This window comes from Dromiciops gliroides, chromosome 4 (genome assembly GCF_019393635.1).
Source record: "Dromiciops gliroides isolate mDroGli1 chromosome 4, mDroGli1.pri, whole genome shotgun sequence".
Lineage (NCBI taxonomy): Eukaryota > Metazoa > Chordata > Mammalia > Microbiotheria > Microbiotheriidae > Dromiciops > Dromiciops gliroides.
Genome location: NC_057864.1, coordinates 22,303,079 through 22,330,842, shown reverse-complemented (window position 1 = coordinate 22,330,842; position 27,764 = coordinate 22,303,079). Strand labels below are relative to the sequence as shown.

The window sequence follows — 27,764 nt, the reverse complement described above, 5'->3', positions numbered from 1 at the left end:
AGGGAGAGACTGGAGGCAGGCTGACTCACCAGCAGCTATTGCAGTAGTCCAGATGTAAGCTGATGTGGGGGCATTGTCAGAGGAGAGAAGAGGACATATTTGAGAGATGTTGAGAAGGTTAAATCAGCTGCCCTTGGCAACAGCTTGGCTGTGGGGACAGGGACTGAGATAGAGTGAAGAGCTGAGGGTGATTCCTAGGTTGGGAGCCGAGGAGTTGGGAGGGTGGTGGGAAGGCTGGAGGAGGGGCGGGTTAGGAATTTGAGATGCCTGAAAAGTAGCTGGAGAGGTAAGATTGGAGGTCAACAGAGAAGTTGGGGTAGGAAAGGTAGATTTGGAAATTGTTAGCAGACTTGGTGACTAAATCCATGGGAACTGATGAGATCACTCAGTTAAGTAGTATAGAGGGAGAACCCTGAAGGACAGCTACAGTTAGAGAGCATGACTGGGAAGGAGGATCCAGCAAAGGAGAATGAGGAGTGGTCAGAGAGATAGAAGGAGAACCAGGAGAATGTTATCCTGAAAATCTAGAGTAAAGAGAGTATCTTAATATTTTTGTTTGTTTGCAACATGGCTAATATGGAAATGTATTTTGCATGATATCACATGTATAATTAATATATTGCTTGCCTTCTGTGAGAAAATAATGAGTTTTGGGATGCCCAGAGGCCCCACTCAAGAGGATAATATTGGAATTGATTGGATTGACTTTGCTGATTAACTCACTTAAAATTGACTTGATTGAAACCATACCTACCTGAGAGCCTGGCCCTCAGGGGGTATGTTCTACTCATGGACTGCCCTCAAGCCCAGTGAACCAGTGGATTTGAGTGATGCTAGCCAACTGGCTTTGAACAATGTGTGTGGGTGGGTTTTGCTCCTGCCCTCAGCAAGCTTACACAGACACTCTCTTTTGCTCGGGAACTTGGGGAGAACACAGGCAGGCCACTAGGGTTCCCCATTTTCTCTTCTCTCTCTTCTGTTTCCTAGCTAGGCTTTGTTATCTTTCAGAGCCATGCACACTCTCTCTACTAATATTTAATATACTTTAATAAATGCTTAATGCCCCCAAACTGGTGCAATAGCCTCTAATTTCTGTGTAACAAATATATGATAAATGCCATCTAATTTTCCCTATACTTGGGACAGAAATAGGGTGACCATATATAGTTTTACTTGCCACACTTCTCAATGGATAGAGAAGGGACTGAAGAGAGGGAGAGAATTTGGAACTCAAAAAAAAAAAAGAATATTTAAAGTGAGTAAATAAATAATAATAAAAAAAGAATAGATCACGCCAGAAGAAATTACCTTTCAGATCTATGGCTAGGGAGAGAGTTTATGACCAAACAAGACAAAGGAATATTTACAGAAGGTAAAATGAACAATTTTGATTACATAAAATTTTTTAAAAAAGTTTTTCCACAAACAAAACCAATGCAGTTACCATTATAAGAGAAACAAGAAAATGAAAAACAGATCTCTTTGCAGCAAGGTTCTCTGATAAAGTATCATTTCAAAATATATAGGGAACTGATTATAAGTATAAAAGCCACTCCCCTATTGATATATTTTTTAAAGATTATGAATAAGCAGTTTTTAGATGAAGAGAATCCAAGCTATCAATAGCCATATTAAAAAATGTTCTAAATTACTAGTAATTTGAGAAGCATAAATTTAAATGAACTCTGAAATACCACCTCACACTTATCAGAGTGGCAAAGTTGACCCCCCAAAAAAAGGAAAATTACAAAATTTGGAGGGGCTGTGGGGGAAAAAAAAGTACATTAATGCACTGTTGATGGAACTGTGAACTGGTCTAGTCATTTTGGAAAATGATTTGGAACTATGCCTGAAATTGCTATTTAACTGTATATGACCCATGAGGTCCATACTCTCAGAGATCAAAGAAAGATGAAAAGGACTAATATGTACAAAAATTTTATAACATCTCTTTTTATTGTGGCAAAGAATTGTAAACTAAGAGGGTGCCCGTCAATCGGGGAATGGTTGAACATATGATATATTAATATGATGGAATACAATTGTATTGTGTTCTCAGAGAAACCTGAGGAGACTTGTATGAAGTCATGCAGAATGAAGTGAACAGAACCAGAACAATTTATGCAATAACAATGATTGTAAAGACAAACAAGTTTGGAAAAATAGGAACTCTGACTACAATTCTGAGGCACCCATGATGAAACAGGCTGTCCCACCTGCAGACAGAGTATGTGTGTATATGTATATGTGTGACTATATATGCACGTACAAATCTGCCTATAATTTACACATATACACATAGTGAATATGAAAATTTGTTTTCTTAGCTGTAATGGTTTTTAGTTTAGTTTTTTCTTTTTCAAAGAGGGAGGAGGAAGTAGGAAAGAGCTAATTAGAACGGAAAATAAAATATAATTTAAAAAAATAGGTCATACCAGAGTACCTTAATTTCCTTTTTTGACAGGATTGCTAAACTAATACATGACAGTAATGTTGTCAACATAGTTGTCTTTGATCTTGTTCTTTTCCTATTGAGGTGATGGAGAGATGTAGAGTAGCTGCTAATACCAGCCAGTGGATTCAGAACCCACTGTATGGCCAGACTCAAGGACTCACCCTTAATAATTCAGTGTCGTTATGGTGGTAGGTCTCCGGTGGAGGACCTTGGCCTTGTGCTGTTGAACATTTTTATCATTTACTTGCATGAAAGCATAGACGTTTGCTCATCAGTTTCACAGATGGCATAAAGCTGAAAGAGAGAGAGAGAGAGAGCTGACTCAGTGTATGGTAAGCCAGGGTGTTGGATTGAATCTATTAAGATAAAATTCAGTAGGGTTAAATGTAGATTGTTGTACTTGGGTAAAAAAAAAAAAAATCAGACTCCCAAAATATAAGTTGATGGAGGCGGGATATATAGCAGTTCTGAAAAAGGTCTGGGGGGCTTAGTGAAAAGGCTGCATTAGGACGAGGATAATTCTAGGGATTAAGGAGGTGATATTGTTATTTAGTTGTTTCAGTCTCCTCTGCCTTCTGGCCACCTCATCTGGGGTTTTCTTGGCAAAGATACTGGAGTGGTTTGCTATTTCCTTCTCCAGCTTATTTTACAGATGAGGAAACTGAGGAAAACAGGGTTAAGTGACTTACCCAGGGTCACGCAGCCAGTAAGTGAGGCCAGATTTCAACTCAGACAGATGAGTCTAGGCCAGACACTCTATCCATTGTAGTACCAACTAGCTGCCCAAAGGGTGATAGTCTTACTGTACTCTGCCCTCATCCTTTTGGTTTTGGGCACCACGATTGAGAGGGTCATGATAAGCTGGACCGTGTCCGGAGGTGGTCAGCTAGAATGGGGAAGTACCATGTCCTATAAGGATTAGGGGAAGGAGATGAGCCCACGTGGCCTGTAGGAAAGAGGGTTCCTGGGAGACATGGCAGCTGACTTCAGGTGTCTGAATTGCTCTCACTAAGGGGAAGGAATCATTAGCCTTCTGCTTGGCCCCAGAGGACAGGACCAGGAACAATGGGGGGGAGTTACAAGGAGGCAAATTTAGGCTTGATTTCTGGAGAGATGTGCTAAGAATTGGAGCTGTCCAAAGTGGACGGGTGCCTCCCCCCCCCCCCAGCTGTTTGAGCAGAGGTTATGGCTGAGGTCCTTTCCAAATGCCCCCTTCCAGGTAAACAGTTGGCTATCTACACCTTCCCTGATTTTTATTAGGAAAGAAGCACTTTTCGAGCCCGCATCAGGCTTTTGTTGGATTACTTTATCACTTTGTTAGATTTCTCCCAGTGTTCTTCCCTAGCTCTGCTACCCTTTGGAAGAATCACTTTGGCAGGTGATGGAGGGAGGCCTGGGGTGGGGAGAGACAGGCTATGGCCATATAGTCCAGAGGAATCAGAAACCACTGGCAGAGAATGATTCCTCAGGCAACAACCACATTTCAATACTACAGCAAAACTGACAGGAGTAACACCAGCACCAGTACCATCCCCCACTGTACAAAGCTTTTAGTCACAACACTGAGGGGGGAACCGCAGGATATTCTGTTTAATGATGCCATATATATTTATTTGTATATTGACTTTTAAAATTCAATTTTATTTTATTTTCAAAAGGCAGAAAAACAAAGCCTCTGTTACCAACATGTACAGTCAAGCAAAACACCCTCCAAATGGCCACATCCAAAAAGCCACGTCTCTACCTGCCGGCCCCCCCCCCCCATCATTTCTCTGCCACTGGGGGCAGTGGCCAGGCTTCATAATGGGTCCTCAGGGATCCAGGCTGGCCATTCTGTGGATTAGAGTCTTACAGAGTTGTTTGTCTTTACAGCGTTGTAATTGTATAGATTGGCTCACTTCCCTCTGCGTCATTTTATCAGTGTCAGCCCAGGTTTCTTGGAAACGGCCCATTGAAACCTTTCTTGTATATAGATAGCATGAGGGTGTGATGCTCATGAGTGGGTATCCCCTTTGTTCCCAGCTCTTTGCTGTCACAAAGAGAGGTGCTATCAATATGTTTGTGGACATATGGTTCCTTTTCCTTGTTCTTTGATCTCTTTGGGAGTGGAGGCCTGGTAGTGGTATCCATGAGTTAAAGGAAATGCCGAGTTTAGTAATTGTGGGGACATATGTCCAAATTACTTTTCAGAATAGCTACATCGATTCACAGCCCCGTCAACAGCACATCAATGTAGCCATCTTCCTTTAACCCCTCCAATATTTGTTTTCCTTTTTGGTCAACTTTATCAATATGATGGCTCTGAGGGAGAACATCAGAGTTGCTTTAATTTGCATTTCTTTGATTCTTTGTGATTTGAAGCCCTTTTTTCATGTAGATATTGATAGCTTGCTTAGATGTCTTCCTTTGAAAACTGCACATGACCATCCACCAGTTGGGGACTGACTCTTATTCTTAGTAATTACCACTGCATTGTTGTGCTGCCTTAAGGTCACCACCGCTGTATGCTCCAGTCAGGGCTTGGGCCCCAGAATTAGACTCTCTTCCACTTGCCAGCCAGAGCTTCCCTTGTTGCAAGGCTGCTTGCTCAGCTCTGAGAAGTGTTAAGAGGGCATAAGTTCACCCGAATGTGTGGGTGGAGAGGTAGCCTGCAGGAAGAGAGAGAGGAAGGCCTTGGCATCAGGAAAAGCTGTGTTCAAGTCCAGCCTTTGACATTTGCTGGCCTTCTGACCTTGGACCAGTTGCTTAACCTCTCAGGGCCTCAGGCACTTCTCAGGGCTGATCTGTGTGTGTGTGTGAAGGGAATTCCCACAGCAAGAGTTTCCCATATGGATAAAATTACTGGTTTAAAACCAAAGAGGGGAAAATGTCTAAGTGGAAGGTAGCTCTTTATCCCTTGTGGAGGTATTTACATTTTAACAAGATCATGCTCGTTAATCCCTAATTGAATTTCTAGTTGGTAGAATATGTGGAATTTCAATTAGCACTACAAAGTGAAATGAATTTCAGACAGTGTGTGGGCATTCCCACTTTGTCTTTTTTTAAGGTAGTTCCCATAAGTGGTTTCTGCTTTTGACTCTTCCCTCCCTCCTATGTCTAAACCAACACATTCTTTCAAATTTGCATTTTTTCCCTTTATGCCACCACTGCTATGGTAACCACCATGGCGACTCAGGAGTCCAAGTCACATGGGCTCTCTGGTGGTGTGGATATGCGGCTCATTTGTAAGTTGGGGACAACCCAGAAACACTAAGACAATAATAACCTAGCAGTGTGACTAGTAATATAAGTAGGAGTTGGAGAAAGGTCTTTTCCCCCTTTTGCTCAAATGAAATTTGCCTCTCGGTAACTGCCACCCATTGATTGTGCTCTACCCTCACCTACCAAGCAGAAAAAGTTTAACACTTCTCTGTGGCAGTGTCACCATTTGGGGAAGCTATAACATCTCCTCTAAGACTTCTTTAGCCATTCCTCAGTTCACATAGACAGAAGGGTTGTGGAAAGCTGACTAGGAACCTGGAGAAGCAGGTACAGACGGCGGGAACCTTTTACTATGACCTAGGGATTCACCTTTCTGGGCCCTAATTTACTCTTTTGTCTCATGAATGAGATAACTAGCCTAGGTTTTCCATTATGCTTTAGATATGTGGAAATAACTAAGAGCTAGTACTTGGGGATTTTTTTTTTATGTTGGCCCAAAGTTTCCTTACCCAGTTTTCTGCAAAATTCATAGAAATGATGCCACTTGTCAGAAAATTTAAATGGGCCTTAGCCTTCAGTATTTTTTTTGCCCAAAATATTCTCACTTAATTATTTTGAGGTAACTTTTGAGTCAAAAAGATAATTAAATTTGTCCTATCAGATTTCTGGCGTGGGGCTTTCAGAAATAATGAAGTCACACACATGGATGGCACAGAGTGTTATAATCCCCCCCCCATTAATATTTAATGTCTCATGAACTTAGAAAGATAAATTCTTGCTTTAGTCTTTAGTAAATCTATTAATAGCAAATATAATGGAAGTTTTGCCATACCTTAAGTTTCAGTTCTTATCTAATGCAAAAGATAGCACTGGCTATGCAAAGTAGTGTTTTTATTTTGAAGGATGTGAACAACTTTATTTTTAGAATGGTGTTATTGAGGAAAGAATTTTAGGCAGTTCTTATCTCTGCTAATAATAGTGACCTTCCTCACTCCTAACAGGGAACAGTGTTATTGCTCAGTTGTTCTTACATTCATCATCATTAGCCACAAAGAAATTCTATAATATTTACTGATGTCTTTTATATTTTAAGACTTTGATAAATTGTTTTCTCTCCCCTTAGATTTTCATCACTTGTAACATAACTTAAAATGATCAAATTTTGTTTTTCTGCTGTCTTAATTTTGAATACTGCTATATTTTAACTTATTAAAAAGCTTATAATTTATGAAAAATAACAATTTCCCCAAATTATATACACACAGATTACCTGTATGCATATTTATATACCTACATACATATATACATGTTTAAAATCCATGGTGGAGGATGAGTTTCAAAATTGTAAAAGCTAGCCTCGTGGACAGTGTAGTATAATGTATATAGATCTGCTCTTCTAGGCAGAAGACCTGGGTTCTAGTTTTACTTTTTATACATACTGTGGGCAAGTCACTGAAAACTCATTTCCCCGGGCAGTATTCTGAGGAGTTCCCTATGATACTGAAATCACAAGTGTGGTCAAAAAAAGAAATAATAAGCCCTTTCAAAATTCTGAAAGTTAGGACTAGCTAAAGTAGTCTTTTTTTTTTTTTTTTTGTGGGGCAGTGTGGGTTAAGTGACTTGCTCAGGGTCACACAGCTATTGTCAAGCATCTGAGGCTGGATTTGAACTCAGGTCCTCCTGAATCCAGGGCTGGTGCTTTATCCACTGCACCACCTAGCTGCCCCTAAAGTAGTCTTTCACAAGTTTTATAGTAATAGTGCAATAACCTTCTGATTGGTCTCCCCTTTTTTCAGTTCCGTTCCCCCTCCAAACCATACTCAGCTGACAAAGTGATTTTTCAAAAAGCTCGGATTGGGCCAGGTCACCTTCCCTCCTTCAACTGCAGGAGCCTCCAGTGACCTGCAAGATGAAATATAAAATCTTATGTTTGGCATTTCAGGCTCTTCAAAGCCCAGCCCATTGCTGCCTCTTCAAGTCTTCTAGGAGAGGACTGCCTTCCATGTGCTCTGGGATCCGGCTATATCAGCCTCCTTGCTGCTCCAAGTACCTGACCATCTGTCTCCCCCCAGTCGGTGCCTTTGCCCTAGCTGTCATGCAGTAGATGTCCTCCAGCCTCACCTCTGCCCCTACCTTTCTTCGGGACTCAGTCCGGATCCTTCCTTCTGCCTGAGGCCTTTCTTTGACACTTGCTCTTGGTTCTCTTCCCTTCCAGACGCCCTTTCTCTCGGCAGTATCTTTCTCACACGTGCATAGTGATGTAAAGGTTTTTCTCTTTAGACTGAGCTTCTTGAAGGCAGCGAGTGTGTTTTTGCCTTTCTGTCCCAGGGCCTAGCACAACTTCTGGCACACTGTAAGTGCTTAATAAACGCTCCTTGGCTGTTTAATATTAGGATTTCATTGTGCCAGAGGACCTGAAACACAGGTGCTCAGTGAGTCTTCCCAGTGGTCCCTGGAGGCAGGACCCACAGCGAAGGAAGCCTTTACATCTCCTTGTCTCCAACAGAGGCTGGGACGTAAGTTGCCATCACTTTCGTGTCTGCCTTTTGACCAATAAAGACTGAGATGGAGTGGCACTGTTGGCAGCTGTAAACACGAAGTCAAGGCTGCTGCTGTCCTTCATTCTCCAGGAGGACCAGGACATTGGGGAGGTGGTCAGGACTTGCAGTGAATTGGATTTAAGTGAGGTAGGGCTGTGAGTCAAGGATGTGAGGTCTTTGGAGCTTGTGGTAGCATGATACAAATGAATTTTAGCTGGCACTTTAGTAGATAGAGCGCTTGGCCTGAAATCAGGAAGACTCACGTTCCCATGTTCAAATGTGGCCTCAGACACTTACTAACTGTGTGACCCTGGGAAAGTCATTTCACCCTGTTTGCTTCAGTTTCCTCCTTTGTAAAGTGAGCTGGAGAAGGAAATACCAAACCCCACCGGTGTCTTTGCCAAGAAAACCCCAAACGTGGTCACAAAGAGTTGGGTACAATTGAAAAACAACTAAACAGCAACAACATATGGGATATATAGAGGAAACTCTTCTATTTCATTTGTTCCTCTATTCTGTTATTCCATAATCTGGCCTTCTCCCCCTCCATAGTGCTGAAATTTTCTCTTGAGGCAAAAACAGGACAGCTAATGACATCCTTTGAAAGAAAGAAGAAACCCGTAAAGGGACATTCTGTCCTGGATCTTCTGGCTGTTGGGCCAGAAGGGACAAGAACCTCTTGGGAAAGCGCCCACCACCTTGCTGAGTTTGTGAGAGGGAGGCAGCCCTAGCCTGATGGGCACCTGAGCTGTTTGCAGAGCAGTTTTCAAAGGATTTTCAAAGGGACTCAAAGCCTAGGGGTTATCAGCCCAGGAAGATGGGAGCACTTTAAGGGGGGACATTCTGAAGATACAAAAAGAGAATGTGAATGAAGAACAATAGAACGTGTCCGAAGAGTCTGATAGAGAAGCATAGAGATCTCACCAATTTCTCTGTGGATTTTAAAAAAGAAATGTACAGAAAATGGAAGCAAGGGTAAGAACGCTAAAGTGTGGCATCTGGCCTGCTTCTCTAAGAATGAATGCTAAAGTGCCACGCGAGCTATTAGGGAAAACTAAGGACTGCAAAGAGTGCTTCGACAAGATTCACATTCTTATTTTACTGTCATTCCCAAATATCTCCAGCCAAGAGAACATCCTCCCATCACAGGAGCAGAGTGAGCATCAGCAGTCTGTAAAAATAGCCATGTTTGATAGAAGCTGTTCTAGGCCAACGTTGCCATTTCTGCAGAGTTGGGGACGGGGCTGCACTGGCTCCTCCGTTCCTTGAGACCGTCCTTGTTGATAGTGGACACAGTGTCCACTTTGGCTCTGGATTGCTGCCCCAGGAATTCTTTCAGTTGTCGAGGGCTCAGTGAATGGCTTTGTGGTCTGAGCTAGTTCATGAACATTTTCTTCTGCTCATCATTTCTTACAACACTGTAACATCCCATTTGCTACTTTACACATACATTGCACATAATATGATTTATTTAACCTTATCCCAAGTGGATGGGTATCTTCAATGTTTCCCGTCCTTTGCTATTTTAGAAAGTGCTGCTACAGATAATTTGATGGACATGGTAGCTTTCTTCCAAATGGTTGACTTCCTTGGTGTACGTTGCTAGCAGTGGGATTTCCTTTAATGGATTGTAAATTCCTTAAGGCCAGGGACCCTTGGCAAGATGGTGAGGAGAGAGTGGTGACATTGGAATCAAAATATTAGAGTTTGCATTCTCCCTCCATTACTTACTAGCTGTGTGACTGTGGACAAGTCATTTGGCTTTTCTTTGCCATAATGTCCCCATTTGTAAAATTTCAGCATTAGAGTACAAGATCTCTGATGTCATGTATAGCTCTAACTCTGTAATCATGTATGTCTCTGGTCTTTGTGTTCTCAACAGGTATCCCCCATATCTCATATATGGTCCATTCTTTTTTTTTTTTTTTTTTAGTGAGGCAGTTGGGGTTAAGTGACTTGCCCAGGGTCACACAGTAAGTGTTAAGTGTCTGAGGCCGGATTTGAACTCAGGTACTCCTGACTCCAGGGCTGATGCTCTATTCACTGCAACACCTAGCTGCCCGACCATCTCCTTTTAACAACAAATCTATTTTTTTTTTAGCATTCCTTTTTTAAAATTTTGAGTTTCAAATTCTCTCCCTCCTTTCTGCCTTCTCCCCCACCTTGAAAAGGCAAGAAATGTGATATCAATCATACATTTAAAATCATGTAAAACATTTTCATATTAGCCATCTTGGAAAAAAAGGCAAGAAATATAATAAAGTGGAAAAAAATTATGCTTCGATCTGCACCTAGACCTCATCAGTTATTTCTCTGGAGGTGGATAGCATTTTTCATTTTAAGTCCTTTGGAATTGTTTTGGGTCATTGTATTGATAAGAATAACTAAAATTTTCAGTTGATCATCGCACAATTTTTGCTATTACTGTGTACAATGTTTTCCTGGTTCTGCTTACTTCACTTTGTATTATCATATTAAGTCTTGCCAGATTTTTCAGAAACCATCCTGTGTGTCATTTCTTTTAACAATAGTTTTCCATCAAAATCATATACTACAACTTGTTCATCCATTTCCCAGTTGATAGGTATCTCCTCAATTTCCAATTCTTTGCCACCCCAAAAAGAGCTGCTATGAATACTTTTGTACATATAGGGCCTTTTCCTTTTCCTTTGAATACAGACCTAATAATTTTGGGATATAGACCTAGCAGTGCTATTTCTGGGTCAAAGGGTATGCACAATTTTGTGACTGTTTGGGCATAGTTTCAAATTGTTCTCCAGAATGGTTAGAGCAGTTCTCAACTTTACCAGCATTGCATTAATGTCCCAGTTTTTCCACATACCCTCCCCCAACATTTATCATTTTCCTTTTCTGTCATATTAATCAATCTTATAGGTGTGAGGTGGTACCTCAGAGTTGTTTTAATTTGCACTTCTCTAATCTATAGTGACTTAGAACACTTTTTCAATTGACTACAGATAGCTTTGATTTCTTCTGAAAACTGCCTTTTCATATCCTTTGACCATTTATCAATTGGGGAATAAATTTTATTTTTAGAAATTTCATTCTGTTTCCTATATATTTGAGAAATGAGGCCTTTGTCAGAGAAGTTTAGTGTAAGTTTCCTCCCCCAGTTTCTTGTATTTCTTCTAATCTTGGTTGCATTTGTTTTGTTTGTGCAAAACCTTTTAATTTTATTGTAATCAAAATAATCCATTTTACTTCTCATGATCCTCTTTGTCTCTTGTTTGGTCATAAGTTATGCTTGACTATTGCATAAGTTAATGACTGTTGTCTGCCAGTGTTCCATGGAAAAAATTCTTTCATGTATAAAAATAAGTTATTTCTCACTTTATTTTCTAGACAAAGGTTTTTACTTGGTATTTTGCCCTGAGGTTACTCTTTGGAAAGCATTAACTTTAAAACAAATTGAGTCATGGGCCTCTTCCAACATTCTTTGGATACTTGATAGATCGGTAATCTCACTGATTACTTTTCAGTAATGTATATCACAATTCATCATAATAGTGAGGAATTTAAGTAGGGCTCTAAGTTTTGCAAACTGCTGTATTATATTATTTATCATCATCATCCTCATTTTGGTGAGGCTGTTGGGGTTAAGTGACTGACTTGCCCAGGGTCACACAGCTAGTAAGTGTCAAGTGCCTGAGGCCGGATTTGAACTCAGGTCCTCCTGACTGCAGGGCTGGTGCTTTTTCCAGTGCACCACCTAGCTGTCCAGTAAACTGCTTTAGAAATAGTATCTGGGCAGCTAGGTGGTGCAGTGGATAGAGCACCGGCCCTGGATTCAGTTGTACCTGAATTCAAATCTGGCCTCAGGCACTTGACACTTACTAGCTGTGTGACCCTGGGCAAGTCACTTTAACCCTCATTGCCCCACCAAAAAAAAAAAAAGAAGAAGAAAGAAAGAAATAATATCTCATTTGCTACTCACAACAGTACTAGAAGGTAGGAGCTGTTATTGCCTCCACTTTATAGGCAAGGAAAGTGAAACAGGCAGGTTAAGTGACTTGACCAGGGTCACACTTCTAGGCTGTATTTGAACTATTGTCTTCTTGACACTGTATCCAGTGAGACATCTAGTTGCCTCATCAATGCCTGTGTGATTCTCACTGTGGAAATTTATTTTGATTTGGGGACCCTACCTTTGGGCTGAGATTAGAAAGCCTTAGGCCCTCAGGGTCTCTTCTGTGTGGGAGGTGCTGGTGCCCCTCCCCCTCTGCTTCAGCTGAGCCAAAAAGCCCCGTGGGCTGTATGGGATGCCAGGTCAGACAGCTGGGGGGAAAAAGCCCCCAGCTCCCTCCGACCTGAGTGGATCTATCCCAGAGATCCTGGGCTTGTCCAGGCGGGGCTCTGGCACAGCCTGTGCTGAGGCATGTGATGCTCAAGCGTCTCGCCAGGCCCAGCCGCAGCCCTGGCTGGCGGATTAGCTTGGGGTCTGTGGGGGCAAAAAAAAGCCCCGAGATTTGAGTGGAGAAAAGGAAAACATATATAGACCTGGGAGTTAGACTGAGGAGAATGGCGGAGAAGATTAAAGGAGGCTGACAAGATTAGAAGAACAGAGGAGAGGGGCGGCAAAGGAGGCCAAAGGACAAGACTGACAGAGCAGACAGACAGACAGACAGACAGGCAGCGGAGAGCACAGACGCGCTCAGCACAGGGGACAGCTTGGAGAAAGCCAAGATTAAGAGAGCAGTAAGGAGAGGGATAGACAAAGTGAAAGGGAAAGTGGAACATACCCCAAGGCAAGATCGGCCCTTATTGTATTAAAAAAGTTCCAGGGGCAGCAGGTGGAAAGAGACCCCAAATGCAGTCAGGTTGCACATTTTATTTCCCTGTATTCTTAATTCTAAATTGCATCTCATAAATAAACTCTGCTTTGATTATTTAGTTAAGAGGCTTCTTAATCTTTTGCTTATCAATTTGGGAGCAGTGTGGAGAAATTTTAAACGGCCCATATGAAATTAATAGCAGTCAGATAGCCAGTTAGTCAAAAGTCCCCAGATTAGTCTTCCAGATAGATTAGTCCCCAAATTAGGCAGTAAACCAAAAATATTTTTACATCACCCATGTCTTTGAGGCCTTGCTGAGTCCTTTTTAGGGTTGTTCATCCACCTTTGATGTCACCCAGTTCCCATCCATGGCACCAGGAAGCTGTAGCGTGCACAGCAGCCACACCCCAGCAAAACTGTCTCTCCAGATGGGCTAAACCAGATGGAAGGTAACTGACCGGCCTCAAGCCTGTTGGTTAGTTAGGGGCTATCTGCCCCAAGCATGTGAAGACTTCCCCTGGTGGAATGCGTGGGTGAGAACTATTTGTCCCAGGGCCATGAAGGCTGCTGAAGCAGCCACTGTGGAGCAATTCGAGCTTCGTCAAACATTGAAGATTTCAAGGTTATCTATGGCATCCCGGCCATCACTGCTGTGCTTTGATGCCTCTGGAAGAGAGAGTGAGGCCGATGACTTTGTGCAGAATCCAATTCATGAGCAAATCAAGACCATGCCATCATGTCCTTGGTCCTCTTTGAAAATCACAGATGAATAACTCTTAAGGGGAATGGCCCTGGTGATGGCAGACCGTTGTCTGGAGAACAGTTAGGATATTTGAAAATGTGTTTCTGATTCTTTGTCATGGGATAGCTATCTGTGCTGGGGGATGACTTAATCAATGTAAAAATAGAAGACATTCACAAAAATGTGTGTGTGTAGGATGGCCTGCAGTGGGGAGAGACTTTACAGTATTGGGGTTCACACCTTCCTTGTGAAGCCCTCCTCACTCCTGGGGCTGTTTCTGCTTTCCTCCTCCCCAGTTCTTGTACTGCTCTTCTTTGTGGCCATGTCCAATCCCTCCAGTGAAATGTAAGCGCTCTTTGATGGTCCAGATGGCTTTCTTTTATCTGCATTTCTGGCATCTCGCAGAGAGCCTGGCCTGTGGGTATGGGCTAGGGACTGTACAGAGGAATTCTTTGAAGAGGAAGCTTAGTCCCCCAGCATGGGATCGAGCCTTCGCTGCAGCCACTCCCTCCGGCCCTTTCTCTACATTTTAGAGAGTTGTCCTTGGCGCTGACAGGCTGCGATGTGCCCATCCAGCTTGGGTGTATCAAGGGGGTGTAACCCAGGTCTTCCTGACTTTGAGGCCACCTCCCTAGCCACTTGGCTCCACTGGCATCTAGGAGGGACGTGGTAAAAGTGGAATCGAGGAGGGCTTCAGTGAAGGTGCCCGCTAAACCCCAGAAGCTTTCATTCATATTTCTCCTTGCCAGAAGCTCCAGGTTTCCTGTATTCAAACAAGAATCCAACAAGTCATTCTTTTCTTTTTTTAAATTAAATTTGGTTTTTGGTTTTTTAACTGACAAACATTTATTTTCTCTCCCTCCTTCTCTCTTCAAGTGAAAAAACACAACAAACAAAAACCCAACAACAACCAAAGCCATGTAACAAATATGTATAATCAAGTAAAACAAATTCCCATATTGGCCACATTCCAAAAAAATGTGTATCTTGTTGAAATCTCATTATAGAAGGAGTGTGTGCACATTGATATGGAATGTGTGCTCACTGACTCAGCGTTTTTCCAAATAAGGTGTAGAATAGGTTGCATAACTTTAATTTATTGTTCAATTCTAAGGGGCACTCAAATTTCTATCTTTCTTCTTTTGCTTAGTTGGAGAACACCAGTTGACAGGCCATAAAGTGGCGGTAAAAATCTTAAATAGACAGAAGATTCGTAGTTTGGATGTGGTTGGAAAAATCAAAAGAGAGATTCAAAATCTAAAACTCTTCCGCCATCCTCACATTATCAAACTGTAAGTACTTTTATGTCTAAGAGTCCAGGAGGGAACATTCTCTTGAAATACTTGTTGATTTATTTGCAAATAGTGATATTTTTAGTATTTTAAAATATTCTCATTTGGTTTGGGTCAAATTTATGTTATTGATTTCAATAATTTCCCCCACCTTTGTCTTGGAATTTAAAGGCATCATTACCCAAATGATTCTGTGTGCTAGCTCTGTACACAGCATAGGAATGCCTCCCAGTCCTTGGACTCCCTTCCTCATCGTTATGTCCTCTTAGTGATCATTTATGATTTTGCATTTTGGGGTTCATGCTATAATTTTTCGCTAATTAAGCTCCCAGATCACACACTTACCCCCTATTTATTTTATTTTCCCTCCTAGAAGGAAAGAAAGCGTATGACAGAGTTTGAGCCTATGATTGGATTCAGGTGAAAGTGAGAGGCAGCATCTCATGGTGGACAGTGTTTCATGGGGAGTCAGAAACATCAGTGTTGGTGTTCCCCCTCCACACGCTTACTTTCTTGTTGCTGTGTGACCCTGGGCAGCTCACTTCCCCTTGAGAACTACAGTTTCTCTTTCTTTAAAATGGGGAAAAATAAAACTGGTCATACCTGCCTCCCAGAGTTGTGTGGCTCAAATTAGATACTGAAATGAGATATTCAGACAATAGAGACTGTGGTTTAATATTGAGAAGAATTATAATGTACCAGGGACTGAGGATTGACTTTTCTTTTTAGAGTCAGCACACATTTATTAAGTGTTTACTATGTATGGGGGATTGCGCTATTAACTGGACAGACAGAGAAAGGCAAAAACTCTGACAGAGAGGCGCCCATGTTCTAGTGGAGATTTGAGATGGAAAGAATGAGATACATACAAGGAATATACTGAGCCCATGGAGTTGATAGCATGTCAGAAAGGAAGGCACAGGCTGCTGGGTAATAGGCAGGAGCCTCCCATGGACAGTGGCTTTGAGCTGAATCTTGGTAGGAAGCCAAGGAAACCAAGAGATATGTGAGGAAGAAGCCCATTTAAGGCACAGGAGACAGCCAGGGCAAAGGCACAGAGGTGGGAGATGAAATGTTTGAGGACTGGTCATTGTAGCCAAATGGTGAGTGTGTGGAGGGAAGTAAGGGGTTAGAAGTTGGGAAAGTAAGAGGAGGGGCAGGTGATGGAGAGTTTAAGTGCCAGAGGCTATTTGATTGGATCCAGGTTCTTCCAATCACAATTCCTGTTTGGTCCTGGAAGGGAGATGGAACAATTGTAGTTTATTTAATGGGAATTGGGGGAAGAGAGAGATGGGTAATGAATACACTATAGGTAGGGCTACGGCCAGTAAGACTCAGATTGGGTGATAAATCTGGCTATCACTTTACTGGAGGATTGGTTTAGGGATGGCCAGAGAGAGAGAGTCTAGACTTGACAATGGGGGCCAGGAAGTATGCTGACTTCAGCACCACTGCCCATGAGTGGGGATGGGGATGGGTAAGAAGAGCTTCCGAATCATTGCCATGGGAGATAATATAAGGGAGCAGGAGCAGCTGACCATTGAGAAATGAGTCCAGGCAGAGAGTCAGTGGTTAGAAAGAGGTCTGTGGTGGGGGCCCTGTCAGGTTGTGTCCTGTGATTCCCTACAATGCTTCTCATAGCCGGCTGGGCCAGGAGATGGCAGTGCTGTTTCTGTGCTGGGGCACTGGGAGGTGATGGGTGTCTTATCTTGGGGTGGGGGGCAGGGGCTGATGCTGCAGGATGTCCTGGACATGTGGACAACTCTTGTCCCAAGAGAATTGCCTGGAGACATCTTAAATGTTGGGTAAAGTTTTAGGAATTAGATGGAAATCATCATAATTCAGGTAATGGAGGAATTGATAGGAGTATTGGGGGAATCCTTATGAACAGCCTGACTGTGTGCTTACCATTCGTACAACCTGGAACCGGACGACTCTTTTCCTGCATCTGGTCTCTGCCTGAGCCTTGGGCTGGGCCTCCTGAGAGCTCTCGGCCCTGCTCTCGGCCCTGCTCTCGGCCCTGCTCTCGGCCCTGCTCTCGGCCCTGCTCTCGGCCCTGCTCTCTGCCCTGCTCTCTGCCCCTCCTTGTCCAAGCTTGTGGCCAGCCTGCTCAATAGGGAGGACGCTGTTACCCAGGATTCCCTGATACTTGCTCCTCTCCTCACCACTACATCCTGAGGAAAGAAACCGATGAAGTGGAGGCAGAACAGGAAAGTAAAACCCGAGTATCAGGGAAATGTGGTTACGTAGAACCGAAAGCCTAGAATAATGCAGGAGGGATTCTGTGTCCTTGTTCCCTCACCGCTGCTTGTCACTTTACATGATGTGGCCACTGCCAGGATCTATGTAGTGACTGCCATATGACTGCTTATTGAATAGAGTGGCTTCTCCCCTACCTGATATTCAAGGCCCTTGGCGCTCTGCTGATTCTCACCCATTCCAGCCTGCTAGTGCTCCCTTGCATTGTTCTTTGCTCCAGCCAAACTGGACAGCTTTCTTCTCCCTGCACAGGCATTGCTCCATCCTACCTCCCTGCATCTGTTCCTACTGCTCTCCTCTTGGTCTTTTGAATTCTTACCCATCTTTTAAAGTCGAGGAGCCTTCTCTAGGATTTCTCCCTTCCCTTTTCACCACTACCTTCCTTCTAAGATCTCACCTATCATCTATTTAAAAATATTCTTTAATGGATTCATCATGTAATGATGATGACTGATATTTATATAATACTTTAAAGTTTGCAGAAGTGTTTTACATACATGATGTCATTTGAGTCCCATAGCAATCCCATGAGGTAAGTGTTATAAGTATTATTATTCTCATTTTACCTATGAGGACATTGAGGTTCAAGTAAGTTGTATCTTGCCCAGCCTCACACAGCCAATAAATATGAGAGGTGGTTTTATGTCTAGTTCTTTCTGACTTGAAGCCCAGCATCCATCCATCTCGCCATGCTGCCTTTCATGTTAGATACAGAACAAACACATCTAATAGGGACCTGATCCCAAGAGTGTTTGAGAGGACTTGCCTCTGCTATCAGTTTGAAGAATGGGTTAAAGGAACACAGATTGCATCTATGAAAGCAGAAGTGAGACCTCCCTGGCTTAGTTCAAGTTTCAAGGCTCAGCTGAACTGAGAAAGCTGACTCATGGCCGAGCCTGTCTGGGATCGTTGTGATGTGTGGAGAACGGAGGGAGAACTACTGCAGGATTGAGGAAATGGGAATGTGCTGTTTTGTCAAGGACAGAATTGAACCTGCAGCCTACAGGCCAGTGACTGATGCTGATCCCTGCCAGTGCTCTAGGAAGTGTTACTAAAGGGATGCTGTCTTGAACAGGAAGTGCCATAGACGCAAAGGAGCTGGCAGAGTTCATTCAGGATGAGCCTTTCTTTGGTCTATGGGATTTGTCCTCTGGTAGATCAGGGAGGAGTTGCACCTATGGTTTCCCCGAATGTCAGGAAATAGTCTTGATAAAGTCTTTCATGGCATTCCTTTGAAAAAGACCAAGAAATATCATCTAGGTCAGAGATGTTAGATGTATGCCCCACGGGCAGCATACATTCTGCAGTCCTGAACCAGACTAGAATGTAATTGGGAAATACTGAGCAAACTGAAAATACAATAGAGAATAGACGATGTTAACATGTGGTTTTCTAAGTGTGCAGCCTGCAGGGATCCTTGTGTATGGTTCAGTGACCTCTTGGGCTGGAGGGTGGCACCAAAGGATAACTGCTTGTTGCACATATTGTATTGGGAGGTCATCTGGTTCGTCCTATCCCTTTGGGTATGGGAGAGACTGGATGGGTTCTTAGGACCTTTCTGACTCTGAAAATCCTGTGACTTTGTGGAATGCATTGTAACAGGGTGAAAGGCTGGCGCCCCCTTCTCCCCCCCCCCCCCCCCCCGATCATGGAAGCTGAGGTAGGAGAGATACTGAAAGGAAATCTAGTCCAATTTCATGCACCAGGAATCTGTCCTCTACGTTATGCCCAAACTCTCGTCATCCCTCTCTGCTGGAAGTTGTCGCTGAACGGCAAACCTGTTCCTTCCAAAGGAAGCTCATCTCATTTTTGAGGAGCTAGTCTGACTGTTCAAAAGCTTTCTCTTCCATCCCATGGACATTTGACAATGGGCAGTTTTCCCTGATAGTTCCTACCTCTGACATCTGGGACTAAGTCCTTCCTTCCTCTCTTTCTTTCTTTCTTTCTTTCTTCCTTTCTTTCTTTCTTTCTTTCTTTCTTCCTTTCTTCCTTTCTTCCTTTCTTCCTTTCTTCCTTTCTTCCTTTCTTCCTTTCTTCCTTTCTTCCTTTCTTCCTTTCTTCCTTTCTTCCTTTCTTCCTTTCTTCCTTTCTTCCTTCCTTCCTTCCTTCCTTCCTTCCTTCCTTCCTTCCTTCCTTCCTTCCTTCCTTCCTTCCTTCCTTCCTTCCTTCCTTCCTTCCTTCCTTCCTTCCTTCCTTCCTTCTTTCCTTTCTTTTGCGGGGCAGTGGGGGTTAAGTGACTTGCCCAGGGTCACACAGCTAGTACATGTCAACTGTCTGAGGTCGGATTTGAACTCAGGTACAACTGAATCCAGGGCCGGTGCCTTATCCCCTGCGCCACCTAGCTGCCCCCAAGTCCTTTCTTAATCTTCTCTCCTGTAGGCTAAAGATTCCCATTCTACACCCTGTCCTCCCCTTCCCCTCAGAGAGTTCTTGTTTTCCTTCAAGATACAACTCAGGCATCATCTTCTGGATGACAGGCTTTTGGTCTTGACTCCCAAACGACCTTGTATTTAACTACTAGGTATTTACTGAGGCAGGGTGTCCCAAAAGTCTTAGTGGGGTTTAAAGTTATTGAAACTTAGAAACGAATGAATCAGTCAGTCAACAAACATTTATTCAGCACCTGTTATGTGCTAAGCACTAGGGCAGAAGACAATCCCTGCCCTCAAAAGGAGCTTACAATCTGCAGGGGGAGATGACATATAAACCCTTATATAAACAAACAAGCAGGGGTAGCTAGGTGGCGCAATGGATAAAGCACCGGCCCTGGATTCAGGAGTACCTGAGTTCAAATACGGCCTTGGACACTTGACAATTACTAGCTGTGCGACCCTGGGGAAGTCACTTAACCCTCACTGCCCCACAAAAACAAAACAAAAACAAACAAACAACACACAGGATAAGTAGGAAATAATGAACAGAGGGAAGGCACTAGAAGGAAGAGGGGTTAGGGAAGGCTTCCTGTAGAAGGGGGGATTTTAGTTGGGACTTAAAGGAAGCCGGGGAGGTCAGTGGTCAGTGAAGGAAGGAGAACATTCCAGGTACGGGGGAAAGCCAAGAAAATGCTGAGAGCTGAGAGCTGGAGGGTCTTTTTTTGTGGAGCAGCCAGGATGCCGGCATCCCTGATGGAGGAGCACGTGTTGGGAATGAGGTGTAAAAAGACTGGGAAGGGAGGAGGAAGCTCATTTATGAAGACTTTGAATGACAGAGGATTTTGTATTTGCTCCGAAAGGCAATAACTAAAGATACTGAGTGGGAAAGTGACTGCTTGAGGTTACTTTAGGGGCAGCTCTGTGCTTCAGGAAAATCCCTTTAGGGGCTGAATGGAGGGTGATTGGAATGAGGTGAGACTCAAGGCAGGCAGCCCCCTCTCCCTCCCCTCCCTCCTCCCATCAGGTTATTGCAGTAGTCTAGGCATCAGATGACAAGAGCCTGCACCAGGGTGGGGCAGTGTCAGGAGAGGGAAGGGGGCCAAGTCAAGACACACTGCCAGGTGAAATCGAAAGGCTGTGCCAACAACTTAGCTGCGGGGTGAGGGGGGGGGGATGAGTCTGGGATGACTCCTAGATTGGGAGCCTGAGAGACTGGGGGATGATGATGGTGTTGCCTCTACGGGAATAAGGGAGGGGGGAGGAGGAGGAGAGTTTAAGGGGAACGATCACGAGTTTGGTTTTGTTGTTGAGTTTCAGATGTCTTCTAAGACTTTTGGGCCATGCTCTATTCTCTTTTATGTTTGTTCTGCATGTTTTTCTTTCTTTCTTTTTTAAAAAAATTATTTTATTTCATTTTTTTCTGCATGTATTTCTATACCTATTGTAGAGTACAAGATCCTCGTGAGCAGCGACTGTTGCCAGGCTCTTCCTTATTGAGGTTTTCTCCTGGAATGAAGCTTGACCACCGTGTCCAGATAGTCTCTCCAGGGCCAAGGGTGGGGGCAGCGAAGTTCCCCCTGCAGGACCTGAGTAGGGAGGCTTTATCAATGGCCCCTTAGTTATTGCCTGGCCAGGATATGACATCTCCCACCTCCACTCCTTTGCCCGTGCCCCCAGGCACTCAGGCCTGGAATGTTCGGCTTCTGCCTGCCCTCTGGAATCCCCAGCTTTTTTCCAGACTCCTCTCATTTCAAGGACTCATTCTTGGAAGAGACATTTCCTGATCTCTCCCTCCCTCCATGCTCCCTGAAGTTAGTGTGCATTGATTTTCTTTGTACTTTGTGTTTACTTATCTCTACCATGGAGGCTGAAAGCTGCTGGACCATTCTTGTTTGATCTTTATTTCTCATAGTGCCTGGTCCTAGCAGGTGCTGCTTAAGGGCTTTATTAGGTTAATTGGTCAACTCTGAAAGCTCGGTAATGTTCCCTAAGCATCCAAAGGGTTGGCCCATGTCAGGGGACTTGTTCTCTTGGCCCAGGGCGCTGCAGGAGGAACAGTGAGTAGAAGCTGTAGAGCCAAGTCAGGCTTACTGTGAAGAAAACCCCCTTACCACTAGTACTGTTCAAAAGGGGGCAAGAGAGCCTCTGTGGCTCATGTCTTGCCTTATTCCCACGTCTTTGGGTAATACCTGGTTGTTCATTTGTCACGTACATTTTAGAAGGAAGTTTTGTTCACTTTGTTTGGGCTGGTTGACCTCTGAGTTTCCATTCCCACCCTGAGATTTGACCTTATCTGGGCTAGTAACTCTGCCCCCTCCACAATGCCAGGGTTCTTTTGTGGAGGGATAGTGTCATGCCTAAAACTTTTGCCTCCCCGAGTGCCTAGCACAGTACTCTGCACAGAGGAGGTATCTAAAACGATTTTTCTTTTGTTTTTGTATTGTCTAGTATGGTCTTAGTAGAATTCTTTACTTCCACTGCTCAATTTCCTGTGTGTGTGAAAGTGAGGAGCCTTCCTTGAGCTGAGAATGTGGCTGCAGGGGCTGAAGAAGCCTTCTCTCTGTTTTACTTCACTTATCCACCTGAATCACTCCAAACACCATGCATCCTTACACGGACGATTAAAATGGCCTTTTAAGTGGTCGCCCTGCCTCTGGTCTCTTTCGGTACCTACCTATCTTCCACACAGCTGGCAAATAGATTCCTTTTTACTTTTTTTTTTTTTTTTTGGTAGGCAATGGGGGTTAAGTGACTTGCCCAGGGTCACACAGTTAGTAAGTGTCAAATGTCTGAGGCTGGATTTGAACTCAGGTACTCCTGAGGCTGGTGCTTTAACCACTGCGCCATCTAGCTGCCCCCTAAATATATTCCTTTTTTAAAATGCTTAATTTATTATTTATTTTTAATATTATTTAAAAAAAAAATTGAGTCCCAGATTCTCTCCCTCCCTCCAGTCCCTCTCTTACTCATTGAAAAGGCATGCAATCTATCAGTTAGTCATGCGAAATCACATATAACATTTCCATATTAGCCATGTTGCCAAAAAAACAACAAGAAAAATAAAGTGAAAAAATTATGTTTTGAATTTTTCTGGAGTTGGTTGGCATTTTTCATCATGGATCCTTTGTAACTGTCTTGGATCATTGTTATGATCAGAGTAGCCAAGTCATTCACAGTTGATCATTGTTGCAATATTGCTGTTACTGCGTACAATGTTCTCCATCTGCTCACAAAGTGTTTTTTTTTAATGCAGTTCTGACAGTTACTCCCCTACTCAATAAACTGCAGTGGCTCCCATTTGCCTCTAACATGTGAATTAAAACCTTATACACAATTTGGCTGCTGTCTCTCTTTCCAGTCTCATGAGTTACTCTCTCCTTTTCTCTTCATTCCTGGGTCTGGCTGCATTGGTTTTCTCTTTGTTCCTCACACCTGTCACTACATTTCCTGTCTTCATGCTTTTACACGTCCATCAGCCATGCCTGGAATGTTCTCCTTCTTCACTCTGTCCCCTTCAAGATCTAGCTCAAGCCCTAGTTCTTCCAGGAGGCCTTTTCTGGCCTTTCCCCCCAGTCCCTTGCCCTCCTGCAGATTTACTATAAGCTTTTTCCCAGACTCTTTGGCTCCTGCTTTCTCTACACTTATCCTCTGAGTGTAGTGAAAATGGCTTTTCATAGAGTAAGGTTATCATATGATGATAGCTATCATTATAAGGTAATAAAAAACAAAACCTTAGTGCTATCACACATTACTGGTTTTGTTTTAAAATTATCTCTATCTGGGGAATTATTTTGAATTCCTGCACTTAGTTTTAGTTTGTCTGGACTTAAAGTCATTTGTTATTATGTTTACACAGAGATGTGATGGGCCATACTCAGAATTGCTCAGAAAAATCACTGGCTTTGATTTTTTTAAGCTGCTGGCTCTAGGGCCTGGGCTTAATCCATTTAGCCACCTAGCCTCTTTTGTTTCAGGTAGAAATTATAAGAGAAAAGACTCCCACAGTGAGCACAGGAATAAGCCCGCTGGTGAGTGTCTGATCATTTTCACAATGTCTAAGAGGAGAACTGATTCATGGAGGAATTTGTTTTGTTTCATATAGCCTTGCACTGACTGCTCAGAATGGCTTCCCTGTTATAGAATGATCTCCTAGAATTAGCCAGAAAGATCTGAACCTTAAACGCTAAGAACGGACAACATGCCCTGCGTGGCTTCTCTAGAGTCGTACTTTGTAGAAATCCTTTGAAAACAGACTTAAAGGGAACAACAAATAGAAGGAAGCCACAGGATTTAAGTGTAAAGGGAAGCCCAGAGCCGGGATGGGTCTGGTCGTAGGTTTTTAGACAAGAGAACGTGACAGTCGCTGCGCTGCTTAGGAAGAAGGACTGGCCGAGGGCTGTGAGATGGGTGGAAGAGGGAAGGGAGCCAGTTGGGAGGCCGGGTTGCAGTGACCTGGGTGTGAGATGAGCAGGCTGGAGCTAGGATAGCAGAGGAGTGAGGAGTCAGAGGTATCTGAGGACTGGACGATTCGGAGACATTTCAAGGAGTCCCAGAATTCCAAGGTGACCAAAAGGTCTCAGTCCACATAGCACCAGGGCAGAAGTCAGGGAGCAGCTGTCATGAGGAGGACAGCAAACCCCACTCTGGGCCTTTTGTGAGGGATGCCAGAAAAATGTCACAGTGGAAATGTTAAATAAACCGCCAGATATCTAAGACTGAGGCTTTGCAAGAGGGACCAGGGTTGGAGATGTGGGTCTGGGAGGCGGGGAGGGAGAGTGACAGCAAGGGAAAGGGGGAGGAGGAACTCTAGGCCTGGCACTCTTGCCTGTACCACCTCATGGGGGGGGGGGAGAAAGAGAAATTCCTAAGAACAAAAGGTCATCATGGAATGAATCAAAATCAATTAATTAGAAACACCTTCCAGAATCTCAGAACCGTAAGGGAATTTGGAGCTCACCTAGCCCGGTGTGCGCCTGTGTAGGATCCTCCCACAAATGTCTACCCATTTTGTTTTTTTATTTTTTTATTTTTTTTTAGTGAGGCAATTGGGGTTAAGTGACTTGCCCAGGGTCACACAGCTAGTAAGTGTTAAGTGTCTAAGGCCGGATTCGAACTCAGGTCCTCCTGACTCCAGGGCCGGTGCTTTATCCACTGCACCACCTAGCTGCCCCCATTTTATTTTTACCTATGCAGATGTCCCTGTTATTCATGGCCCAGGTCAAGTCTCATTCCTTTGGTGGATGGCACGGTATGGCAGAGAACAGGTTGAGGAGACCTATGTACAAACCCCTGCCTCAGTCACTTATGATCGTAGACTAATGGGATTTCAGAACAGAAGGGACTTTAGAGACCATTCAGTCCTATGGCCTCATTTTATAGATAAGAAAACTAAGGCACGAAGAGGCTGAATGACTTGCCCAGACTGTCTGTGGTAGCATTCAAACTCAGGTCTCCCTAGCTCCAAGTCCAAGAATCTATCCTTTTTGCCACTTATTAGCTGTGTGATCATGGGCACTGAGTCTCAGTTTCCCTATCTGTAAAATGAGGATAATGATACTTGCATGACTTGCCTCCCCAGCTCCCCCAGCCTTTAATTAAAACCCAAGGAACAGGAGTCCAGTACCTCGAAAGCAGTTCATCTCATTGCTAGAGAGCTCTAATCGTCAACAAGCCCTCCCAGACCTCCATCCCTGATTGGACAAACCTTTCCTTCCCATCGTAAGACTTTGCCTCATACTTTCCTGAGAAAACAATTGCCCTTGTCTATGAGCTCCCTGTCCTTCCCTACTCCACCAGGTCAAGACCCCTCCTTATTATCCATCTTCCTTTACTCCACTGTCTGGTGAAGAAGTGACCATTCTTCTTGCCAAGCCTGACCTCTGCATTTCTACTGTTGTCCTCCCCCTTCCAGTGAGCTGCCTCCACATCATTCCATTGCTCTCATTTGCAGTTTTTGTCTATCTCCTACAAATATGCCTAGGATGAAATTTTTTTTTTAAATCTTGCAAGGAGCCAATAATAACAACAACATATATAGAAAATAATTCATTTTGACCAAGGATTCTGACTAGGAGTACAGGGATTGCTCAACAGTAGGAAAATAGTTTATCTGTTTAGTTATGTTAACAAGAAAGATAACAAAAGCTACATGATCAATTCATTAGTTGCAGAATAAAGCCTTTGACAAAATACAACACTCATTTATATTAAAAATTCCCTGAGGGAAAAGCATAGAAGGGCTCTTCTTTAATATTATTAAAAGTATATATTTAAAGCCCAAAGTTATCATTGTTTGCAATGAAGGAACATGAAAAGCTTGCCTATCAAAAACCAGGATGGAGCAAAGCTGCTCCTCCCACTCTTCCCCCAAATGCTGTCTTAGCTGGAGCAGTGTGCAGAGAGAATAAAATTAAAGGTCTGAACATTTAAAATTGGAAATAAAATTATCCATATGTGACGATGAAATGATGATGTACTCAGAACCCCAGAGAATCATCAAAGAAACTAACTGGGATGATCACTAGCTTCAGCAAGGCCGTAGGACACTATTTTGTTGTTGAGTCTTTCATTCATGTCTAACTCCTAATGACCCCATTTGGGTTTTCTTGGCAAAGACTCTAGAATGGTTTGCCATTTCCTTCTCCAGGTCGTTTCACAGATGAGGAAACAGGCAAACAGTGTGAAGTGACTTGCCCAGGGTCACACAGCTAGTAAGTATCGGAGGCTGGATTTGAATTCAGGAAGATATATCTTCTTGACTCCAGGCCCAGCTCTCTATGCACTATGGGGACCCCCTAGTAGGATACTATAATCCATAAAAATTTATAGACATCATCAATTTTTTAAAATAATGCTAACCAAAACCAAGAAAGAAATGAGGCATTCCATCCCAAATACCTACAAAATGTACCAAGTGTCCATGAGGGCGCCTACAAATACATATAGAAGGTTTTCAAACATTCTTTATAGAAATGAAAGGAAACATAAATAATGAGAGAGATTTACTGCTCATGACTGAGTCATACTACTATTTGAAAAATGATAGTTCCTACATTAGTTTATGTATTTAAAGCTTATTGGAGGGGTGGATGGATAGGGAGGTACTTTTTTTTTTTTTTCTTTAGTGAGGCAATTGGGGTTAAGTGACTTGCCCAGGGTCACATAGCTAGTGTTAAGTGTCTGAGGCCGGATTTGAACTCAGGTACTCCTGATTCCAGGGCCGGTGCTCTATCCACTGCACCATCTAGCTGCCCCTGGGAGGTACTTTTTAGAGGTAGAAACAGTAGTAAAATTCATTGGGAAGAATCATTGATACCAGATCATAGCAATCCATTTACCAGTGATGAAATAATAAGAATAATAGCTGCTGTTAAAATAATGTTTTACAGTGTTTCAAGCACTTTATTGATCCTCAGAACTGCTTCATGGGATGAGCAGAACAATTTTTATTTTATAGAAGAGGAAACTGGCACACAAGTTAAGTGAATTCCTTCAATTACACCACTAATAAATGAAGGAGTCAAGATTTGAACTCAGGTTTTCTGAATCCAGATCTTCCTCTTCCTCCCACTCCCTCCAACTAGACCATAGCTACTTGGTCTGAAGACCCTGATCTGTTTTCAAATGCATTCACGGCTGCCTTTACAATTCTAATTCACAAGCCTTTCCCTAAGGTCTGGAAGGGATGAGCCCTAGAGGAGACCCAGCAGCACAGCAGTGGGAATCAAAAATGAGCCTTGCCCACTGACCTCCTTTCCCTTTCTGAGGGGCACACGGTGGTGGGGCAGAGTGCTTCCATTTGAGTAAGACCTTTGGTAGAGTCGCTTTCTGCCCTTGTGGACAAACAGGAAGGTGTGAGCTGGATGACAGGTGTCTTTCACTCAATAGGGAATGAGTTCACTATTGGTGAATCCCAATGGTGATTCTACCATTCCTTAGATGATGATGGAAGGATCAGGGCTATCCTGCTTGCAGTCTCTACTTGGGCAGTAAAATCTCTGTCCTTGACCCTTTGCTCATCAACCCTTTTCTTAGAGCCTTGAGGGATATCACAGCATATGGAGATCATATTTTCAGAAAACAAGGGACCTGATGTTGGAAGACTGAGTTG

The 27,764-nt window shown here is 43.3% G+C and overlaps 1 protein-coding gene across 4 annotated transcripts in view; it reads left to right on the top strand.

Moving 5' to 3' along the window:
* PRKAA2 (protein kinase AMP-activated catalytic subunit alpha 2) overlaps positions 1–27,764 on the top strand; it is a 72,721-nt gene that overhangs the window by 17,737 nt on the left and 27,220 nt on the right. The window contains exons 1-2 of one of the 4 annotated variants that reach the window (XM_043999790.1): positions 9,089–9,171; positions 14,882–15,023. The exons of 1 other annotated variant lie outside the window; for it this stretch is intronic. Coding sequence is in view for 1 of the 3 variants with exons in the window: in XM_043999789.1 (XP_043855724.1) it covers positions 14,882–15,023 (142 nt within the window). In the remaining 2 variants the exon portion in view is untranslated. Of the gene's footprint in view, positions 1–9,088; positions 9,172–14,881; positions 15,024–23,648; positions 23,683–27,764 lie in introns of those variants that run through there. 2 more of the 4 variants (XM_043999789.1, XM_043999791.1) reach the window with 2 other exon arrangements.